The sequence below is a fragment of the Bufo gargarizans genome, chromosome 3, assembly GCF_014858855.1.
Source record: "Bufo gargarizans isolate SCDJY-AF-19 chromosome 3, ASM1485885v1, whole genome shotgun sequence".
In the NCBI taxonomy this organism is placed as follows: domain Eukaryota; kingdom Metazoa; phylum Chordata; class Amphibia; order Anura; family Bufonidae; genus Bufo; species Bufo gargarizans.
The window spans coordinates 427,502,431-427,526,992 of NC_058082.1; the positions used below are offsets into that span (position 1 = coordinate 427,502,431).

The window sequence follows — 24,562 nt, forward strand, 5'->3', positions numbered from 1 at the left end:
ACAAACCTCAATATTTATTACCCAGATTCTGCAGTTTACAGAAACACCCCATATGTGGTCGTAACCTGCAGTATGGGTACATGGCACGGCGCAGAAGGAAAGGAGCGCCATATTGTTAGCAAAGGGCAGATTTTGCTGGAATGGTTTCAGGTGCCATGTCGTATTTGAAGAGACCCTCAGGAATCCCTACAAAGAAAACAATTTTGGAAACTACACCCCATTTTGGAAACTACAGCTCAAGGATTAAATCTATGGGTGAAGTGAATGCTTTGCCTCAACAAGTGTTTCATACAATTTAGAAACACATGGCTGTAAAAATGAAAAATTTACTTTTTTTTCCAATATATTGTTGCACTAGTTCCAAGTTTTTTATTTTCACAAGGGCTGAAATGCACCCCACAATTTGTTATGCATTTTTTGGGGGCACGGTAGTATTCAGAAGGGAAGGAGCGGCATCAGGATTTTCTAACATGTCATGTGCTGAAATTGTTTTTAGGGGCCATAGCATTTTTATTTTTTCACCAATGTAGCTGTGTGAGAGCTTGTTTTTTGTGGAAGGGGCTGTATTGATATCATTTTGGGGTAAATATGTCTTTTTGATCACTTTTTATAAAAAATTTTGTGAAGGTGAACTGGGTAAAATGGCAATTCTGTCAGTGATTTTTATTTTTTAGGGGGCTCCTCTTGCGGTAAATTTGATATGATAATTTAACTCTGTGGGTTGATACAGTTAAGGCGATACCAAATTTATATAGTTTTTTTATATATATTTTACTCCATTTTAGCATAAAATCACTTTTGTGTAAAAAATAAATATCATTTTGCATCGCCATATACTAAAGTACATAACTTTTTTATTTTCTCAGCAACATAGCTATGTGGCGGCGCTTTTTTTGGCGGGAGGGGTTGTAGTTTTTATTGGTATCATTTTGGGGTACATATGACTTTTTGATCACAGGTGAGGTGACAAAAACAGAAATTTCTTCATTTTTTTCTACATTATTTTTTACAGCCTTCACTGCGCAGGATTAGTAATATGATACTTTTATAGATCCGGTCATTATGGACGCGGTGATACCAATTATGTGTATTTTTTTTTTTATGACCTAAATGAATGGATATGAGAAAAGACAATTTTTATTTTATTTAAAATTTCAAGACACATTTGGATCTTTAAGATCCATTGGGCCTGGTGGCTATATATGTATAGTCAGTGTTACACTTAGTGTTACACTTAGGCCTCATACACATGGACGTTTTTTTTGCGTTCCGCAAAAACGGTTTCCGTTGTTTCGTGATCCGTGTCCGTTTTTTCTTCCTTGGGTCTTCCTTGATTTTTGGAGGAATTACGGACATGAAAAGTTCGCCTTTGAAAAAACGGACACAGATCACGGACGCAGATGACAATCTTGTGTGCATCCGTGATTTTTCACGGACCCATTGACTTGAATGGGTCCGTGAACCGTTAGACGTGAAAAAAATAGGACAGGTCCTATTTTTTTCACGGACTGGAAACACGGATCACGGACGCGGATGCCAAACAGTGCATTTTCCGATTTTTCCACTGACCCATTTAAAGTCAATGGGTCCACGTAAAAAAACAGAACAACGGCCGCGGATGCACACAACGGTCGTGTGCATGAGGCCTTACACTAAGGCCGCTGCCATTGCAGCTTCGGCAGCCCAATGGAAGAGAAAGGGAGCCACCTCCCTCTCAGCCCCATGGATGCCACAGGCGGCTACTAAGCGCGACATTCAGGTAAATGCTGTTACCACGAACATAGAAATATTATACAGCGTTGGTTTTATCACTACAATCAGCTTCAGTCTGTGAGGAAACATGGCAAGTGTCCAATTTCCCTGCAGCACCACCACAGGGGAAATTAAACATTACACAGTGTCCATTCAATTCAATAAACTGTCTGTGTAACGCAAGGACAAGACAGGTGTATCAGGGCTGGATACGTTCTGTGCTCCTACTATCCACTCTGGCCAAGAGATGAGGATCCTCCTTTGTTAACTCATAATTCCCTAGGTTTTTTTTTACATGAAATTCATTTTTCTAAAAAAGACACTCCCTTCAATAGTACTCTTTTCTTTTCCGGTGGGATTGATACTTTTACTGCCACAAATGGTGGACTATCTTACCTTGTAGTTCATTCTAATTCACTGAGTACCTCTGTCGGAATTTGCAACATATAAAGTTGTTATCATTTTAGATATGGACATATAAAAGTGACTTGTTAGAAGAACTTACACAAGGTGGACATTTGCTTACCTTTACATCCTTCACAAGTAAGTGCATTGTAGTGATACCCAGAAGCCTTATCTCCACATACAACACAAAGTTCTTCATGACCTTTCATCCGGATGCTAGAATGACTAATCCTCGTCCTCTTTACAGAAGGATACATCTCTTCCACACTATGAGTCATGTTTGAGGGTGGCTTACTCATGTCACATGTGCTAAGGACATATTGCCCATCACCATATGAATTCTCCAAACTGTATGCACTGTAGTGGCATTGAGATGTTGAGGATTGCAACACAGGAGAATAAGGCACATTTGTATACTGACAATATGGAGTCGCCTGGAAGTCTGAATCTGGAAGTTGATAATTAATGTGATCTGGCAGGATGTCTGCGAAAACAAACAAGGAAACATTTGGCAATGTAATACTTTCCCTGCTGAACAGGCAGGGATTGTCCAAACTTAAATTTCTACCCCCAACTTTCTGTCAATCATTGCAGCAATGCTATCGGACATGGACAAAAGCAATTAAAATACATCTAAGGCATGATTCATTGTACATCCCAGAAATAATTTGCAATGGAAGGTCACTTTGTATATAGTATTTGTACAGCTATGCTGTACTTACATTTGCTAACCCCTTCCCCCTGTATGCATACGGGACTCAATTTTATATTTTTATTTTTCTCATTGTCACATTCCAAGAGCCATAACTTTTTTTTTTTAATCAATTTAGATGTATGAGGGCTTGTTTTTTTGCAGTACAGGTTGTATTTTTTATGGTACTATTTTGGGGTACACATAGCCTACTGGTTAACTTCTATTAAGGGCTCATAGAAAACGGATCCGCAAAAAATACGGATGACATCTGTGTGCTTTCCGCATTTTGCGTAACGGAACAGCTGGCCCCTAATAGAACAGTCCTATCCTTGTCCGTAATGTGGATGCGGATTTTTTTGCGGAACGGAAATACGGAAATATAGAGTAACTTCTGTTTTTTTGGGGACCTATTGAAATTAATGGCTCCGGAACGGACACGGAAAGAAAATACATTCGTGTGCATGAGCCCTAACTCTCAGGGTGATGGGAACAAAACAGTAATGCCACCACTAGTTTCTACACTGGAAATTTGGCAAAACATTGTTACATCACTGCATTCCAAGACCCATACCTTTTTTTTTTTTTTTTTTTGAGGGACGACTTGCAGTTTTCATTGGCATCATTCTGGAGTACACTTTTTGATTTTGCTTTTTATTATGTTTTCATGACAAATAAGCAAAAAAAAAAAGCTATTCTGCCATTGTTCTTTTAAGGCATTCACCATGCAGAATATATCACATGATAACTGTATAGTGCGGGTCATTATGGAAGCGGTGTTACCAAATATGTGTAGGGTTTTTTATTTTTTTTTCCATTGAAAAAACATTTTCAATTTCAATGGAAAAAGGTGCATTTTCCATACGCCTCGCCAACGATACTAAGCAGGAGGGTACCCCACCTTCCAGGGACAGGAAACAACATGGAGAACAAAGATTTAAAAGCTTCCTCCCCTTTATCTTCTCCAGTTGTTTCCTGTCCCTCGGGAGGAAGTGGAGAACTAGCAGGGATTCCCTCCTGCTTAAGGATATCGCTCAGCCTGTGATAAGTATTCCCTAATCTTTAGGAGGGCTGAAGCAGAGCAGCAGAATCCGGGACGAGATACTGCTCCCTCCGCTAGTTTAGGCATAAGTACTGCGCTGCAGGCAGCCCCGGGCAAAACGGCTCATATCGGAGCGATTCGTCTCAGGGCCGGAGTCTCTCGAGAGCCAGCCACATGGTCAGAACAGGCGCTGCGTGGCGTGCGGCCATGTACCACGTGACCAGGAAGTTGCACATTGAAAATACCGGCATGGGGATCCGGACAGCGTGCAGTGCAAGTCGCATCCCGGATCGATCTGGAGGCATGTTGCTCCCAGCAGAGAAACCTTCCGACACCCCTAAGGCCCTCAGCCCGGTAAGTCTCCTCTTGGGAGAAATTTTTTCTTCCCCACTCTAATTTGACTCTTTAGTGAGGGGTTGTTTTTGTACTTTTCAGGGCAGACATGCTGGGAAAAGTGGGGAATCTGCACTAAAGAAGAAGTGCGCGATATGTAAAAGGCAGTTAGCAGGTCACAGTAAAAGACAACTCTGTCAAAAGTGCACAGATAAAATTATGTCAGAAGAGGCCCCTTCTTTGGTGGCTAGCCTAAAAACCCTTATTAAGGAGGAGGTCAGCTGGGCCATTAAGGAAAAAATGGTCGTATTACCACAGAAAGCTTCTACATCCAGATCAAAACCGGAATCCCATATGGATTTGACCTTAGATTTTGATAAAGAAAATAATTTTTCAGATTTCGATTCCACCTCTTCTGAAGATGAAGCGGATAGGCCCCTATATTCCATAGAAGAAACTGAATCACTCCTGGAAGCAATTAGGGCTACCATAAACCTCGAAGAGTCAAAGGAAGCCAAAACAATTCAAGATCAAATGTTTAAGGGGCTAGGGGATAGGAAAAAGAGAGTGTTCCCAGTCCAAGATATCATAAAAAAAATTATCTCAGAAGAATGGAGAGACCCAGAAAAAAGCTTGAGTCCGTTCTTAAAAGCCACATACACAGCTAGGACTTTATCCTTATGGTTGTCTCAGCTGGAAGAACATTTGGTCTCAGGCACCCCTAGAGAAGACATTTTGTCTTCCCTACCGGTATTGAAACAAGCTTTAAAGTTTTTATCACTAGGAGGTCTGTTTGGCTAAGATCCTGGTCAGGGGATACCACTTCTAAGAACAGACTTTGTGGTATCCCTTGTGAAGGAGACAGAGTATTTGGGTCCATATTAGATGACATTTTGGAAAAGCCATCTGATAGGAAAAAGGGGTTCCCTTCGGAAACCAGGTTCTGTCAGCAGCGACGTTCCTTTCGGACTCAAAAAAGGGGCAGGTCGGATCAGAAGAAAAAAAGACAACTCAGGCTCTTGGCAGCCCTCTAGAGGTAGAGGTAGGGAGTTCCTCTTTAACCAGGATAAAGCCTCAAGGCAGGCAAATTTGTGATGCCAGAGATCCAGTGGGGGGAAGATTAAAAAGGTTCATCACAGCCTGGGAAAAGATCACAGTGTCTCCTTGGATACTGGATTTAATTTGTCAAGGATACAGGCTGGAATTTTCTTCCCCCAAAGAAAGATTTCTAGTAAACAGGAAACTAAAAAAGAAGGATCATCATTTACTAGAGTCTCAGATTCTACTTTTCTGGAAAAAGAAGCAATTATCCCAGTACCAAAACATCAGACAGGATTCTACTCCCCGATATTCAACAGTGAAAAAGCCAATCGGCTCCATCTGAGCTATTATCAATCTGAAACATCTCTACAGAATTATCCAGTACAAAAAGTTCAAGATGGAGACAGTAAATTCAACCATCAACTTGCTGACCCAGGATTGCTACATGGTAACCCCTGATTTGGCAGATGCATACTATCATGTACCCATTTACCCCAGTCACCAGAAGTATCTCTGTTTCACTATCTTCTTGAGAAACCAACTTGTCCATCTGCAGTTCCAGGTCCTACCCTTCGGCCTCGCATCAGCCCCGAGGATCTTTACCAAGTTAGTGGCAAAAATCTCAAGCGTCTTCCATCAAAAAGAAATAATATTTATTCCATACCTGGATGATTTTCTCATCTCATCATCAGAGACTCTTCTGCAAAGTCCCTTGCAGATAGTACTGAGCACCCTCCAGTCGCTGGGCTGGAAGCTGAATCTGGACAAGTCAGATCTGTCTCCCAGCAGGATTTTTTTTCCCTGGGAATTTGGTTCTTCTTCTTCCGCAACAAAAGAAGAAGTATATTATAACAAAAATCTCAGCATTTCGTCTGCTCAGGAATGTATCCTTTCAGAAAATCATGAAGATTCTAGGCTTAATGACTTTGGAAATAGCAGTGACTCTCTAGGTTGGTGGTTAAACCCACAGAATCTGAACCAGGGAGTACCATTGCAGACACCGAATTAAGTTGTCATCACAACGGACGCAACCAATTCTGGTTGGGGAGCCCACTGCGGGAATCAGCTGGTACAGGGGAGCTGGGATCCAGATCTTCTCTCTCTATCCTCAAATGCAAAGGAGCTGTTAGCAGTATTTCTGGCACTGAATGCCCTTTCTCCAACCATCCACTCACAAAATATCCAAATTTTGTCAGACAACAGGACCACTATAGTGTACCTGAAAAAGCAAGGGGGCACAAAGAGCCAAATTCTCTGGCATATTGCGACCCAAATCTTCTGGGCCGAAACTCACAAAATCAATCTCCTCAGTCCACCTAAGAGGAGAAGAAAATAATCTAGCTGACTTTTTGAGCAGACAGAAATTAAGTCCAGGAGAGTGGAGTCTCAACAGGTCAATGTTTCAAAAAATATGCAGGAGATGGGGTCATTCAAGCCTAGATCTCTTTGCTTCCCAAGAAAACAAGCAGACAGATCAATTTTATTCCCTCTCGTTCAAGGACAATCCGACAAGAGTGGATGCATTTTAGGGTCTATGGCCGGCAGGGCTTCTATACGCCTTTCCTCCAATCCGATTCCAAGGGTCCTGACGAAGATTGCAGAGGAAGGCTCTCATGTAATCCTAATAGCCCCATATTGGCCAAAGAGATCGTGGTTTCCCCTACTTCTAAGCCTTTCCAAAGGGAAATACTGGATCCTTCCTCAGATCCCAGACCTTCTCTTACAGGGTCTGGCTCGGCACCCAACGACCAACCATTTGAAACTTAAAGCAAACTTGGAGTTCTAGTCCAATACGTAGGACAGAATATGGATCAGGGGGCTTCAAAAACCACCATCTCTCGCTGGATAAAAATGACAATTGTCATGGCATATAAAGGAAAAGGACTCTCTGTACCCTCAAGTTTCAGAGCTAATTCAACTAGAGCAGTGTCAACTTCGTGGGCAGAAAGTGCCTCAACATTATTGTTCCAGATCTGCCAGGCAGCAACCTGGTCCAACCCATCAACCTTCTTTAATAACTATAAATGATATTTTGGCCAACAGGGACTTGTCCTTCTGCCGAAAAATTATTGTCTGCAGGAGTCCCTCCCTAGTCTTATTCCTTTGTTAATCCTCCTGCTAAGTGCCGTTGGGGAGGCATATGGAAAAGATGATAATTACTCTTACCAGTAATTGGATTTTCCGTATAGTCTCCACAACGGCACTGGGATCCCCCCCCCCCCCCCCCCCCTAATTTTCTTAACTGTATTGTTTTCTCCCAGATTAAAATTCTTTTCAGCATTATCCTGAGTTCTTGGATATTTACTAGAGAAGGTAAAGGGGAGGAGGCTTTTAAATCTTTGTTCTCCCCGTTGTTTCCTGTCCTTGGGAGGCCTGTCCTTGGGACCCTCCTGCTTAGTGCCGTTAAGAGTAATTATCATCTTTTTCTCTTTGTTTAAACTTTATATTATTATTTTTTGAGTACAAGTTTATTTAACTCTTTTCTTTTTTTTTTTACTATTAGTCCCACAAGAGGACTTTTTGACAGGCGATCTTCTGATCGCTTCTATAATACACTGTATTACCAATGCACTTTACTGTCAGTACTATAGTGACAGGCATCAGAGTGGAACAGCCTGACAGGGCATACACCTTCAGTAGGGCCCCGGCTGCCCGGCTAGCACACCAGCACACAGCAATCACACTCGCGAGATGCTGATGCCTGGAACAGCGCTTCTGCAGATCCGGGTCCTTATTTCAAGAACTCAGCTTTCCACTGCACTGGAGACCTGTGCATTCTAGGCTGCCGTAAAAAGAACAGCATCCTAGAATAAAGCCCATTAATGATCGCCAAAAAATACACATTGGTGGTCATTAAGGGGTTAATTATATTTAGAAAGAGAGATACTTTCACTGATGAACAGAACGTTTGTATATGTGTATGTTAAAACATTAACTTTATTGATTCACATTAAAATAGGAAGAGAGTGAATAACTATTGCAAATTAATCACGATAAGGACTAACCCTTGCTAAGCTATATACACAGCTGAATTGGCAACGGGTTGGCCAGAGAGTCCTCCTTCAGAAACACCCCCTATGCCTGACTGCGGGGTGTGAGGAGAATTATCACTGACTCATAAATAAACCCTGTGGTCCTGTTGTGACCAACTGCCAATTGCCAAATCGTAGCTTGCAGGGTAAGGAGTCCAAATCACCTGTTGGGCATTCACCACAGCTGTGGTCGTGATGTAATGCACCTTCAGACAAATACCGGGCACTGGGGGGACAGAGGCTGTAAGTGGGGCAAGGAGGGGGACTAGATCCTGAATGCAGTGTTCTGAGTACTATAAACTTGAACTCACACTGTCTGAACTTGGATACCACCCCGAAATGCTCCTATTTGCTACCCCTAGCACTGACTCCCTCAGAGATACTATGTGTCCGGGACGGCACAGCATCCTAATCCTAGCAGCTAATTCAGTACCTCTCAGGGAGTCAGTGCTAGGAGTAGCAAATAGGAGCATTGAGGGGTGGTATCCCAGTTCAAGTTTACGATCCAGAGAAAAGAAATAATAGTGGCACTTACCAATTGCAGTAAATTGCTTATTTACTTCACTTAAAGAATGAATAACAAGGGCTGAGGCGGACAAGAGCGTAGACCACTGAGTGATCAGCTGGCGACGGCCTATGTATGAGAGATTTAGGGAGCACATAAACTCAGTGAGGTCAGGCAAAGGTTGCCCCAGGCTTATTGATCATGTCCATAATAGGCATGATCATAACACTAAATGCTTTAAATTTGCAGCCCTGAAACACATCCCTGTTCCAGTATTAGGTGGAGATAGGCACCGCCTCCTTCTTTAAATTATCGCAACTATTTAAGTGTGTTTTTATAGCTAGAGGGTTATCTACGCGATATATGCATCTCCATTGTCAGGGAATAGAGTCCTGATCAAAAGTTTAAGACCACTTGAAAAATGGCAAAAATCATATTTTACATTGTTGGATCTTAACAAGGTTTCAAGTAGAGCTTCAACATGTAACAAGAAGAAATGAGAGTGAGAAAACATTTTTGAGCATTCAATTAATTGAAAATAACGATTAAACTGAAACAGGCTGTTTTTCAGCTGATCAAAAGTTTAGGACCACATGCCTTTAAAAGGCCAAATCTGTGCAAAGATGTGGATTCATTGTCATTTTCTGTCAGGTAGTCACACGTTGTGATGGCAAAGGCAAAAAAAACTCCCTTTTTGAACGTGGTTGGGTTGTTGAACTGCATAGGCAGGGTCTCTCACAGCGCGCCATCGCTGCTGAGGTGGGACGCAGTAAGACAGTCATTGGGAATTTATTAAATGATCCTGAGGGTTATGGAACAAAAAAGTCAAGTGGAAGACCCAAAAAAATGTAATCAGCACTGAGCCGGAGTATCCAATTGGCTGTCCGTCAAGACACTGGACGATCCTCGACCCAAATTAAGGACCTTACTGGTGCTGACTGCAGCCCCATAACCATCAGACGGCATCTGAGACTGAAGGGCTTCAAAAACAAAAAACGTCTTCTAAGCCCTTGTCTCCTTGAGCGCCACAGAACTGCTCGTTTGGACTTTGCAAGAGAGCACCAAACATGGGACATTCAAAGGTGGAAGAAAGTTTTATTCTCTGATGAGAAAAAATTTAACCTTGATGGTCCTGATGGTTTCCAATGTTACTGGCATGACAGACAGATCCCACCTGAGATGTTTTCTACGCACCACAGTGGAGGGGGCGCCATAATGGTCTGGGGTGCTTTTTCCTTCAGTGGAACAATGGAGCTTCAGGAAGTGCAGGGGCGTCAAACGGCCGCTGGCTATGTCCAGATGTTGCAGAGAGCATTCCTCATGACTGAGGGCCCTCGTCTGTGTGATAACGACTGGGTTTTTCAAGAGGACAATGCTACAGTATACAATGCCCACAGGACAAGGGACTTCTTCCAGGAGAATAACATCACTCTTTTGGCCCATCCTACGTGTTCCCCTGATCTAAATCCAATTGAGAACCTTTGGGGATGGATGGCAAGGGAAGTTTACAAAAATGGACAACAGTTCCAGACGGTAGATGGCCTTTGTGCGGCCATCTTCACCACTTGGAGAAATGTTCCCACTCACCTCTTGGAAACGCTTGCATCAAGCATGCCGAAACGAATTTTGGAAGTGATAAACAAAAACTGTGGAGCTACTCATTACCGAGTTCATGTTTGGAAGTTGGATTTCTGTTTTGGGGAGGGGTTTAGTTTTTTGGGGGAGATGTGGTCCTAAACTTTTAATCAGCTGAAAAACAGCCTGTTTCAGTTTATTCGTTGTTTTCATTAAATTGAATGCTCAAATTTTTTTTTGTCTCACATTTCTTCTTGTTGCATGTTGAAGCTCTACTTGGAACCTTGTTAAGATCCAGCCATGCTAAATAAGATTTTTTGCCATTTTCAAGTGGTCTTAAACTTTTGATCAGGACTGTATATTGTTCTTACTCTTGTTCTAATCTTAGATGAGGATGTTTTTAGCGTCCGTGGTTGCCTAGGCAACGTGGGCGCATTTAAATGAGCGCATAGGAAGCGCGACTAGGTCAGAGGCCAGAGGAAGCGCAGGTGCACGAAACGGGCCTCGCCAGCTGATCACTCAGTGCTCTCACGCTCTTGTCCACCCCAGCCCTTGTTATTCATTCTTCAAGTGAAATAAAGAAGCAATTTACTGCAATTGGTGAGTGCCGCTATTATTTATTTTCTCTGGATCGTACTTTGGTTTACTTGGACTTTTTAAAGCAGAGCACCACCGATTATTGCATTATCTGACTGGGTTCCACAGTTCATGGCCCCATACCTGTGTTCTGTTTACAGCAGTGCTGCCTTACACTCTTTTGTATGCTTCAAGTTTATAGTACTCAGATAGAACACTGCATTCAGGATCTAGTCCCCCTCCTTGCCCCACTTACAGCCTCTGTCCCCCCAGTGCCCGGTATTTGTCTGTAGGTGCATTACATCACGACCACAAGCTGTGGTGAATGCCCAACAGGTGATTTGGACACCTTACCCTGCAAGCTACGATTTGGCAATTGGCAGTTGGTCACAACAGGACCACAGGGTTTATTTAAGAGTCAGTGATAATTCTCCTCACACCCCGCAGTCAGGCATAGGGGGTGTTTCTGAAGGAGGACTTTCTGGCCAACCCATTGCCAATTCAGCTGTGTGTATAGCGTAGCAAGAGTTAGTCCTTATCGTGATTAATTTGCAATAGTTATTCACTCTCTTCCTATTTTAATGTGAATCAATAAAGTTAATGTTTTAACATACACATATACAAACGTTCTGTTCATCAGTGAAAGTTTTTAAGAGGTGAACGTATATTTCAATCAGTGATTTGTTAGAAAGAGAGATACACAAAGAGAAGTAAAACAGGGAAACCTTAAATTTTTACCATTTTTTAATGTGCAAAAATAAAATGTCAAAAAAGACAGAGTACTATAATAAACAGTCTAAGATTATTAACATTTGTGTAATGATACTTAGGTCTTAACTATACCGTTAAGGGTCATTTATAAAGCTCTGTATGTCAGTTTTATACGGTTAAGTCACAAATATTGGCCCACAATATTTTTTGCACAAAAGTGTGTGACTTTTTGTGATTTTATGCAGCTCTTGAAAACAGGAGGGGGCCTGGTTAGATTGACAAGTTGTTATAGGACAGATTTATGAAATTTGACTTTTTTTAAAGTTGCAGAAATGTTGCAGTTTCGCCCTAGTAGGGGGGGCAGCAGAAAAACTGGAGTAACATCTCTAGACAAGAGTGCTATTTCGAAAAACAACGAGCGATGTTAAAATTTATGATAATGCAGACTCTGACTTGAAAAATTCCCAAAAGTATAAATCTTCCCCACAATGTATACAATAATACTAATCTTTTCTAATAGACTTGATGCAAATATTTTCTACTGTTTTGTATCCACAGCTGCTATGCAGAAGTATATATCTCCATAGTAACAGACTACTAACTAAAGCTTGTGTAGTCTGATTCTGCAGTAATACTATACACAGGGCGGTATAGGAGCTGTAGACACCAAAGGGTAGGAGATTTTTTATTAGGTCTAGTGCATTGGAGTGTCAAATTTTTTTTTTTTTCAGCATTGGACATAGCCTAATAATAGCATTAGGGGGTTATTCATACATTGAAGCAACCAAGTTGGTCACTGATATGGTGCTAATTGGTTGAGCAGGTCTTTTATGGCATATCTAGTGTGTTGAGCTGGGACCAGGAAGTGGAGAGTAGCAAGGTAAGGAGGAACATTGTAATGGCATTGGTGAGGGATTGCTCAGGGCGAGTATGGTTTCTTAAAGGATTTATCAAAGACTATAAAATACCCCCCATATGCCTGGGCCCTCACATTGAATACACTTACCTGGCTCCCCACTCCCTGTGACGCTCCTGGTCCCTGCACCGCCGCTGCAGCTTCTTCCCATGTGCGGATGAAAACATCCGGTGTCAGGGGGGGAGCAGGCGGTGATGGGGGGAGCCTCTCTAGCATCGCAGTTGATGCTAGGGTAGGTCATCCTCATCCTCACATGCCATTGGCAGCTCACCCCCCTCCACAATACCAGATGTTTTCATCCGCGCACGGGGAGAAGCATAAGGTAAGTATATTCAGTGTGAGGGGCCCAGGCATATGGGCGAGCATTTTATAGTCTTGGATAACCCCTTTAATCATTTTTAACCCCCCGTGAGCCATCTAAAAAAGAAAATGTGTACTGCTGGGCAGCTCCTTTAACTTATGAAGTGCATTTACAGTTTCTGTTCATTTAGTTACATTTATAGTCTAATGGTGTTTCATATTTTATTGTAAAAAAATCAAAGCAAACGTTTTTGAAAATATATTTCTCATGAAGCTGCAACAATTTTTGCTCTATCATGAACTTTATACATGGAATGTGATTTTCTCCAGACCACAAAAGCCTGTTTTATTTTTTATCTGTCAAGTATGCTTTTTCGGTTTGAAATGGGTAAATCCAGTATACTATGCACATTCCACAACAAGCAGCAATTAATGGGATACACAAAGTACTTTTAATAGAGATCATGCTACACACATTCAGGTCAAGTTCACACAGGGCATCCTTGTGGTGTGTTTTTTTTTTTTACTTCAATAACTGAAGGCATGTGAGTGTGTAGAATTCTATCAATTCCTAAATTTTGAACAGTGAAACTTTAACATTTTCTGAAGTGTGGCATGCCATATACTGGGCATTGACAAAAAGGCTTTGCTCATGCAGCCCAGTTTTGGTGTATGCTTTTGCATGCATTTATTTTTAACATACTATATTCCTATTTTGGATCCAGTCCTGGGTGTGGGAAAATATATATAGGCACAAAAGTATTAAAAAGCAGTTGTAGACTTAGCTGCAAGTGGGGTTTAAAAGAGCAAGAACAATGTTTTGTTTTGTTTTCTGTTATTTTTACAGATATTCATATTATTGGAATATTATTATCAACAACTAGCTGCGAAAACCTATTTACTGTGTGGAGAATTTAACTTACCGTAATAAGGTAAAGGTTCAGCAAGACAGTATGCATCAGGAACTGTTACATAGCTGTTTGCCATGGTCTGCTCAAGCCTTTCCCACTGTCTCATTAACACATATTTTTTATGCTGTTCTGCAGAGAAATCCTGTAAAGAAAATAGAACTGTCAGACTAATATATTAATTATGTCGATTTTTTTTCAAACTTCGCTTAGTTACCCATTTTAATTAAGTAATTCAGATCAGTTGTGAGTTGATCTAAATTTGATAGAAAAAAAATTAAGCGATAGGTTATGCTTTGAGTTCAGACGTTTTACCTCACCTGAGCTTTTTACACTAATTCCAGAATAAAGAATCCAGTGAAGTGAATACCCATGATGCATTCTCACCAATGTACTTATACCAGGTGACTTAAAATAAATTTTAGTTAAAGGGGTTGTCTCACCTGAGACAATGGGGGTATATCGCTAGGATGGTGGGACCCGCACCTGTCTCCTAAACAAATCTCCTAATCTCTTAAACAAAGCCACGAAAGTGGAGAGAGCACTCCATTCATTTCTATGGGGCTCGGCTATTTCCGTTGTGCCCATAGAAGTGAATAAGAGCTCTTGCCAGTCATGCGCGGTGCTCTCCCATTCACTTGTATGGGTAGAGCACTTGGTGGTGGCCGGACCAGAGTGCTCCAGCCACCACTTTGGCCTTCTTCGTTCTCGATATAGGTGCTGGTCCCTGCGATGGGACCCACACCTATTAGACAATAAGGGCATATCCTAGCGATATGCCCCCAATGTCTCAGATAAGACAACCCCTTTAAAATCCAAAGAAGAGGAGGTGCTAGCTACCTTATTTTTAACATACACTACTGTAAAATGAAAGAAAAAGACTTGGAAAACTTAATGCGATTGAACTGAGATTGACAAAGTGTAAACTCCTAGTGGTGCATGGACAATGATCACACAACCAAGGTGGTGCACCCTTTATTTTGAGTTCTGCAGCAGGGTATTTGTTGAGGCGGGGTCAGTTTAATACTGGGTGGCATTTCCCCTCGCTGTGATACAGGCTGCCACTCTGGCATGGTAACGGTCATACATATGCTGGATATCATCCTGTGGTATGCCATTCCAGGCTCTTTTAACTTGGACCCATAGTTCAGCTAAATCAGTTGTTGGTTGTATAATCATTGACCAAGCACCTCTAGCAGTTTTTGGTACGGCCACATGGTCAGGTTTCCTGATGCAGTTTGGGGAAGTCAAAATGAGTGAATTTAAAAAAGAGATGTCGTATCTGTTCTTTATACTTTCTCTCCTTTTATAATCCACTTCTGATTTTGGCTTCCAAAACTACATGCAAAATCTGACCATGTTCTTTTCTCATTTTCCGATTGTGTATTAAAAAGAAAGCAAACCTTATAGGCTATAAATTAGGGTGAAAGTTGGGGTTTATAAAACAGAAATCCAATGCTTCTTAAAATCCATAAGATTAATTCAAACATATTAAAAGCCAGGGATGCAGTCAATCCATTTCCACGTTTCGAACACAAAAGGTTCTTTTTTACTTAAACCATTTGACAAAGTATTAAATTTAAATCTCCCACAGAATAATCAGGACTCACATACCCCCTAAAGCTACCAGCTTAGGCTCTGTTCACATGCATTAGCCATTTTGTATTTTGTCTAATGTGATAGAAGAGCTGAGCAATTGCTAAATCACGTTTTTTTTCTCTTTCTGAAAATGATGTGTGCCCTAACTGTTTGCTTATTAGCTTTATCAGTTTTAGGTTTGTTTCGATGTATCTTCAATCATTCTATTTGTATGAACAAATTAGATGTTATCATTTTTGCCATTGATGTAAATGATGCTTAGTTGGAAATCCTCAGAAGTTAATTACTGGCTTTTGTTGCTGTTGCCTCTGTGTGGGGGCTGTAGATGTTCATTAAAAATACAGTTTTGCAATTATATTAAAAGTCTGTAAATATCTTCCAGATCATGAGTCAAAGACACATTTTTGTGTGTGTGCCAAGGAGATTTGGAATTCTGGCTTGAGAAACAGGAGAATGGAGGAAGTGGTAATGTGTCCTAAAAACAACACACATTATCATATTTTACATTTTTTGTGAAAGCCCTTTTCTCCCCGTCTTAACCTTTTCAGAAAAGCCTAATGATAATTTATTAGCAAATGTGCATCTTTTTACAGATGACAGACCATGATAAACTTTGTAAAGTAGTAGAAGACTGCATGCAGTGGAGTGCACATGGTTTTCTTAAAGGGTTTGTACAGGCTACAACTTTTAATGACATATCTTCAGGATAAGTCATCAATATAAGATCTATGGGGTCTGACACCCTATACTGTGTACGGAGTAGAATCAGAAGGCTCCACACACTGTGTAGTTTCCACAGAGTATGGCTTTATGGAAGAGTGGCTAGAAAAAAGCTATTGCTTGGGGAACTTTCACACTCGCATTAAGCTTATTCGTCCTAACATTTGCACACGTGTGCTGCCGGAAGTCCGCCCTGGCCCCATTCACTATAATGAGGACCGACTGGAGATGTGGCCGCAGCACGGCAAACAAGCGGAGTGGTGGCCAGACAAAAACCTTTTCACATGGGGATTTTTTTTTTTTTAACGGCCAGTGAATTGCAGCCGTCAAAAAATAGAACATGCCCTGTATTTTGGGGCATTTAAAATTAATGGCTCATTTAACAGCCATATAGACAGGAGTGCACCTGTGTAATGGCCGTTAAATATGGCTGCAAGGGCCTTTCGGGGGGATAAAGTAAAAAAATACCTCATCCACTTGCGGGGGACATTCACAACTTGCTCTTCAAACCCTCGCTCCTCACTGGATGCAACAGAACCTGCACTCCCAGCGTCACAGGATCACGCTGAGAGCACAGATCCTGCAGCTTCCAGTGAGGAGCGAGTGTCCCTGCATGTTAAAGTGGATGAGGTGAGTATTTTTGTTTTCTGCTATTGTGGGTGGTTTGCTAAAGGGGGCATTTTAAAATACTGGGGTCACTATGGGGGGCATTTTCTATACTGGGGGCACAAAGGGGGCCATTATCTATACGGAGGGCACAAAGGGGTTTGAATAAAAAAATAAAAAAAATTATGAAATTCATCAATTTTTTATTCCTGTTTTTAACAGCCATTAAAATCTAGTGCAAATTGCATGCAAAACAGCCGTTAAAAACAGATAAACGGCCGGAAAATAGATGCACACACTGATGCAAAATGGCCATGAAAAGCTGACAGTTTATCAGTTTTTAACGTGTGAATGTACACTAAAACCACACAATAAACCCCATAAAAGTAAAACATTGCCTTTCTAACTTGAAATAAGCGACCAAAAAACAATATGTACCCCAGAATCCTTACAGGACTTCTAGGAGAGATAGCTAGAGTCTTGATTACCCCACCCACACACAGGACATTGGCATGCTCTGTGTGACCTCGGGTCCCAGCCTAGCAGGCAAACTACTGAATCTCAGGAGCAGCGTCCGAAGCAGGAGAAGTGAGTTTATTTTATTAACATGGGGGTCTGATCTGAAGTCTGAATGGGGGTCCTTCACATTGGGGGTATGATCTGAAGTCTGACTGGGGGTCTTTTTAACATTGAGGGTTTGATCTGTGGTCTGTTTGGGGGTCTTATGAACATTGGTCTGAGCTGAGGTCTGAATGGTATCTTATTAACATTGGGGGTCTGATCTGAGGTCTGATTGGGGTCATATTAACATTGGGAGTCTGAGCTGAGGTCTGATTAACATTGGGGGTCTGATTGGTGGTCTGATCTGATGTCAACTAATAAAAAAATATTTTTTCTTATAGTCCTCCTCTAAAACCTTATGGGGTGAAAAATATGGTATATTATAAAGCTGAGCTTCTCTCCCTCTATCATATCATGCTCTCAGATAAGGCACTAAAAATCACCTAATACTTTAAAAGGTACCTAGCATTTTCTCAATCTTTTGGCATGTTCAGGTGCTGAGATTTGCATTGATCCCTAACAAAGATGCAGAAGTACTTAGCTGATCACTATGTCCCATCATATCTCTTAAACTGTCCTTGGAGAGTTGATGGAAAGGGTGTATGGATTTATAAACTCTATGGGGTTTCTTAGAATCTGAAGACTGTTCACTCTGATTGCCATGGGTCCCATGTAATGTAATATTAAGGATATGGCCAGTATCCTGATAAACCTCTTCTGGCAATACCATGACAGAGTAATGTTGAGCTTCAATGGATAATTTCTACATATGCAGCCTCTGTTTTATGAAATTGATAGTGAAGCTATAGCAAACTTCTCCCTTCATCTTGTTTCCTCTTTATCTATGTATACTAATAATTAGCAGGTACACAACCGGGGTGAGCACTACTGTATGTGGGTTCACTAGGTCAGTCACAGTAGACACCCTATCTAGCACCCCCTAGATCTGACAAGCATAAAGTTGATACCTCTACTATTGCCATGGTCCTCTCAAGCCCTATGGGCCCAGGCCCAAGTTTGCCTAGTGCTGTAGCTGTGGTTTTGAGAGAGAAATTGCTCAGGGGCTAGATAATGTCAATTCAGTTTCTTTCCTATCGGACATGTATTTGTCTAGTAGGAGATTTCCTTCCTCATTATGTTTGGATACTGATTTATTTAGGATTTTCATCTGTCCTCCTTTATAAAAGATAGCGGATGTCAAATGATTATTGATCTTCACTTTAAGCAGGCTGAGAATCCAGCAGATAATCGCTAACAAGCATTCATAAAAATGCTTGTTAGCAATTATCTGGCATTGTCAATGTACTGCCGATTACCCGATAAATAAGTGAAACGCTCATTCGTCAGGTAATAGATCATTTGTGAAGGAACAAAAATTGTTTGCCAGCAGCAGATTGTGCTTTGTTAACAGCATCTGCTGATGGAAAACAACTAGTCAGTATGGGGTGAGCAATGGCATTAGCGATCACTCCTCCCTATACTCTGGAAGATTTACATGCAGCAGTCTCCTCCACCAGCGAGCAGGCGATTGTCAGGAAGGAACACTTCCTTCCTGACAATCTGCTGCTGTTTAGTCCCCTGTAAAGGGACCTTTACACTATGCAGCAAGGTAGTGTTGAGTGAAGTTAGGAAAACTTCGATTCGACTGCTTTGCCGAATTTCACAAAGAAATTCGCTTTATGACAAATTACTTTGTCACGAAGCACATTTCTTTGTAAGTAGCAGGTGCAATGACGGGGAACAGCGATTGTGCTGATCGCGGCATCAGATGTAAAAATGGTGGCCTTTCAGGGGTAAAAATAATAATACTCACCTTATATATTTAAGTGCAAAGAGGCCACTGCAGCCTTCTTGATTGAAGATCCCATGCAAAATCTTGCACAAGATTTTGGACGGGATCAATAATCAAGAAAGCCGTGGTGGCCTCTTCATGTTTAAATGGATGAGGTACGTTTTTTTGTTAGTTTTTTTTACATCATTTGAGGGAAAATTGATTAGTTACCACGAAGCACAGGGTAATTCGGCTTCTTGGTGAATCGAATATTCCCTGAAATTCAGAACAAAGTTCACTTCAATAATTCAATTCACTAAACCCTAAAGGTAACCACTACCTGACATTTTTATCATCCAAATTGATAACCTTCAAAAAACAGCCTCTAAATTACTTACAAGGATGAACCGTAAAAATTAAACTACGGTTTCCATGACATCTGTCTGCTGCCCTCTGCGGTGTTTTATGGTTAGGAGTTCAAATTAAAGGATTCACCTTTCTAACCTTAACTTAACTTTATAGGACATTTTTCAAACGGTTAACTAAGCTTGATAATCCCCCTGAGATGCCTACATGGGTAAAAATTTAATTTAAGTCAATATAGTTATAGGAATTTCAGAAAGAATTGTAGAAAAAAACTCATTAGGAATATATTGTTTTAGGGGATTGAAAATCTCAGCCCTGGGACACCTTTAGTAAGTAAATTTCATTTCATTACATGATCGTTTAAATTACTTCCTGATGATTTGTGTGCACACAATAAACACATAAGATTCAGAGGGAAGGATGCAAGTCTCCTGTGCGTTACGTAACGTGTAACTTTTATTTCGGTTTAACCCCTTAAGGACACAGCCTTATTTCACCTTAAGGACCAGGCCATTTTTTGCAAATCTGACCAGTGTTACTTTAAGTGGTGATAACTTTAAAACACTTTGACTTATCCAGGTTATTCTGAGATTGTTTTTTTCGTCACATATTGTACTTCATGACACTGGTAAAATTAAGTAAAAAATATTCATTTTTATTTATAAAAAATACCAAATTTACCAAAAATGTGTTAAAATTTTTTTAATTTCTCTACTTCTATAATACATATAATACAAAAATAGTTATTACTTTACATTCCCCATATGTCTACTTCATGTTTGGATCAATTTGGGAATGACATTTTTTTTTTGGGGGGGGGGGGGGGATGTTACAAGGCTTAGAAGTTTAGAAGAAAATCTTGAAATTTTTCAGAAGTTGTCAAAAACCCACTTTTTAGGGACCAGTTCAGGTCTGAAGTCACTTTGTGAGGCTTACATAATAGAAACCACCCAAAAATGGCCCCATTCTAGAAACTACACCCCTCAAGGTATTCAAAACTGATTTTACAAACGTTGTTAACCCTTTAGGTGTTCCACAAGAGTTAATGGAAAATGGTGATAACATTTCAGAATTTGGAAAATTTTCCATTTTAATAAATTTTTCCAGTAACAAAGCAAGGGTTAACAGCCAAACAAAATGCTATATTTATTGCCTCGATTCTGTAGTTTGCATAAACACTCCATATGTGGCTGTAAACTACTGTACTGGCACACAGTAGGGCGTAGAGAGAAAGGTGCGCCGTATGGTTTTTGGAAGGCAGATTTTGCTGGACTGTTTTCTTTGACACCATGTCCCATTTGATGCACCCCTAGAGTAGAAACTCCATGAAAGTGACCCCATCTAAGAAACTACAAGGTATTCAAAACTGATTTTACAAACTTTGTTAACCTTTTAGGTGTTGCACAAGATTTATTGGCAAATAGTGATACAATTTCAAAATTTCACTTTTTTGGAAGATTTTCCATTTAAATATTTTTTTTCCAGTTACAAAGCAAGGGTTAACAGACAAACAAAACTCATAATTTATGGCCCTTATTCTGTAGTTTACAGAAACACCCCATATGTGGTCGTAAACTGCTGTACGGGCACATGGCAGGGCGCAGAAGGAAAGAAATGCCATACGGTTTTTGGAAGGCAGATTTTGCTAGACTGTTTTTTTTTTTTACACCATGTCCGATTTGAAGCCCCCCTGATGCACCCCTAGAGTAGAAACTCCAAAAAAGTGACCCCATTTTAGAAACTACAGAATAGGGTGGAAGTTTTGTTGGTACTAGTTTAGGGTACATATGATTTTTCGTTGCTCTATATTACACCTTTTGTGAGGCAAGGTAACAAGAAACAGCTTTTTTGGCACCGTTTTTCTTTTTTTGTTATTTACAACATTCATCTGACAGGTTAGATCATGTGGTAGTTTTATAGAGCAGGTTGTCACGGACGCAGCGATACCTAATATGTATACAATCTTTTTATTTATGTAAGTTTTACACAATGATTTCATTTCTGAAACAAATTTTTTTTTTTTCCAGTTTTTAGGTGATTATCTTAGGTAGGGTCTCATTTTATATGGGATGAGACGACGGTTTGATTGGCACTATTTTGGGGTGCGTATGACTTTTTGATCGCTTGCTATTACACTTTTTGTGACGTAAGATGACCAAAAATGGCTTTTTTTACACCGTTTTTATTTTTTACGGTGTTCACCTGAGGGGTTAGGTCATATGATATTTTTATAGAGACGGTCGATACGGATGCGGCGATACCTAATATGTATACTTTATTTTTATTTATGTAAGTTTTACACAATGATTTTAAAAAAAAATCATGTTTTAGTGTTTCCATAGTCTAAGAGCCATAGTTTTTTCAGTTTTTGGGCGATTATCTTGGGTAGGGTATGATTTTTGCGGGATGAGATGACGGTTTGATTGGTGCTATTTTGGCGTACATGCGACTTTTTTAATCACTTTTATTACCTTTTTTGGGAAGTAAGGTGGGCAAAATTTCAATTTCCTCGTAGATTTTATTTTTATGGCGTTCACCGTGCGGGGAAAGTAACATGACCGTTTTATAGATCAGGTTGTTACGGACGCGGCGATAAATACCGAATATGTGTAGTGTATTTAAATTTTTTTAATTTTTATTCAGTGATGAATGTGTTTTTTTCTATCTTTACTTTTTTTTATTTTTTTGATCCAGACCCACTTGGTTCTTGGAAGATTTAGTGGGTCTGATGTCTGTATAATACAGTACAGTACACTATATGGAGTATTGTACTGTATTTTACTTACACTTTGTCTGAACAGATCTATGCCTTTAGCACAGATCTGTTCAGCACCATGGGAACCTTCCCCGTCTGCCACAACTGAGCAGACGGGGAAGGGGAAGGAGGGGAGCCCCCTCCCTCTGTGACCCCATCCTGTCTGGGGGCTGCAAAGGCACAGTAGCCCCCCGATGGGAGAGAGCTCCCTGACTGTTAACCTTTTCCATACTGCGGTCTGTACGGACCGCGGTATGGAAAGGGTTAAACGGCTGACATCGCAGCACACATGTCAGCCGTTTATACCAGAGTGTCAGCAATATGCTGACACTCTGGTATAACCACTGGACACCAATGAATATTCAAGAGAAGGCGGGCGGGGGATCGCGATCCCACCTCCCGCACCGCCTGCAACCCCCCCCCCCCCCCCCCGCACCACCCGTCAGGGACCGCGGGGATCAAAAACTGCAGAAAGCGCTGCAAACCGCAGGTCTGAATTGACCTGTGGTTTGCTGCGATCACCGATACGGGGGTCATATAACACCCCCCGGCGTTGTGACAGGATGCCCGCTGAATGATTTCAGCGGGCATCCTGTTCCGATTAACCCCTGCAGCGCCACAATCCCATTTTAAACTCATGACGTACCGGTACGTCATGTGTCCTTAAGGAATCGGGAAACATGCCGTACTGGTACGTCATGTGTCCTTAAGGGGTTAAAGAGTCTTCTATCAAAGCTGTAATTGAGCTCTACTAAGGGGATTCTGTCTTCAGTGCTTAACTGAGCACTAAAGATGCCAGTGTTTAAGTCAGGCTGATGGATAGTCATAGTATAGGCTGAATTACACAGCCCAATTCTGCAGGCGATTGTCAGGAAGGAAATGTTACTTCCCAGCAGTCGCAAGCTTGCTAGTGGAGGAGACCACTGCTATTACATGCAGCGATCTACTCCTCAGCATGGTGAGGAGCAATTGCTATGCCATCGCTCACCCCCTTGCTGTCTAGTTGTTTGCCAGCAGCAGATTGGGTTTAAACAGCACGACTTGCCTCCTGTAAAACAAACATTTTTAAGCGTAATTAAAGATTTAAATTGCCCGATGAATGAGCGTTTGCAGTATTGAACTGTCATATCATCCTGCGAACATTCGTTAATGATAAACTGTCCGAAAATTGGTCAGTCTAATACAGGCTTTAGGCCACATATCCATAGTCAGGGACTAAGATAGTGACAAGAGGTGGCTGGAAGTCTCTGTATGTTACACACAGGTGTCCTCTGCAGACTGAAGACATTCTCATTAGCAGTTCCTGTTTTCTAGTACACAGAAGCATTTTTCCCTAATAAAGTATATTACAAAAAAAAATTTACATCCCAGTCCCTATACTATATTAAAAATAAACTGAAACAACAGGTACACTTTACATTAGAATTCCCTTCTTATGAAGTAATGGTATATCACTATGATCATGCTATGTTTTATAATCGGTGAAGATCTGACCTCTGGGATAACACCCATCTTGTGAATGCAGTATTTCTAATTCAAAATGCTAACCTTCACCGACCAACCATGAACAACAAGTTGTTCAGAAAACATCCGTCTAAAAGCCCTGAATGGCCATCTTCACTCTGAACTTGTAATATGCATTGCTTACCAGAAACAAATTCCATAATATGGTGTAATGTAAGGTGACTGAATTATTTGTTAGCTCAAAAATGGTCTAACACTATTAATAACCTGTGGAAAAGGCTTTATATATAGTTGGTGCTGTCCTGAACATCTATAAAGAGATTGTAACAAGGTATCAACTTTTAGATGTAAGTACACGGCTGAATCTTGACCAGAGGTTTTGGCTCTTCTATGCTGGGCCATACGCTTATGTAGTTGTTGTTTTGTTTCGCCAATGTTGTCCAGTGACGCAGTCCAGTGCAATGAGGAATGCTCAGAACTGTATATCGGCGAAACAAAACAACAACTACATCAGCGTATGGCCCAGCATAGAAGAGCCAAAACCTCTGGTCAAGATTCAGCCGTGTACTTACATCTAAAAGGAACAGGTCACACCTTTGAAGACAGTCAAGTATGTGTTTTGGATAAGGAGGCCGATTGGTACAAACGAGGCGTGAAGGAGGCCATCTACGTAAAAATGGAGAAGCCAAGCTTGAATAGAGGTGGGGGGGTTAGACATCTATTGTCTGCCACGTATAATGCTCTCTTGACACCTTTTTCTGGGAAGTCTTTATCACCTACTGACTCCAATTAGGATAATGGAATCAACACCTTTGACCCAATGCTGGGTATAATTACCAGATGTGGATTCAGTTACATATTTATTCTCAGAATTTTTGTACAATCACTCAGAATTGAGAAAGCTCGTTGGAAGAACAAGTGAAACGTTTTCAA

General features: G+C 40.9%; 1 protein-coding gene across 7 annotated transcripts in view; it reads right to left on the minus strand.

The window, feature by feature from the left end:
• Positions 1-24,562, minus strand: part of LOC122932114 (bile acid receptor-like) — a 158,005-nt gene that overhangs the window by 52,559 nt on the left and 80,884 nt on the right. For all 7 annotated transcript variants that reach the window (XM_044286351.1, XM_044286348.1, XM_044286347.1 and 4 more), the window contains 2 exons: positions 13,803-13,932; positions 2,279-2,641 (listed from right to left, as the gene is read on the minus strand). In XM_044286351.1, coding sequence (XP_044142286.1) covers positions 2,279-2,641; positions 13,803-13,932 — 493 coding nt within the window. The remainder of the gene's footprint in view (positions 1-2,278; positions 2,642-13,802; positions 13,933-24,562) is intronic.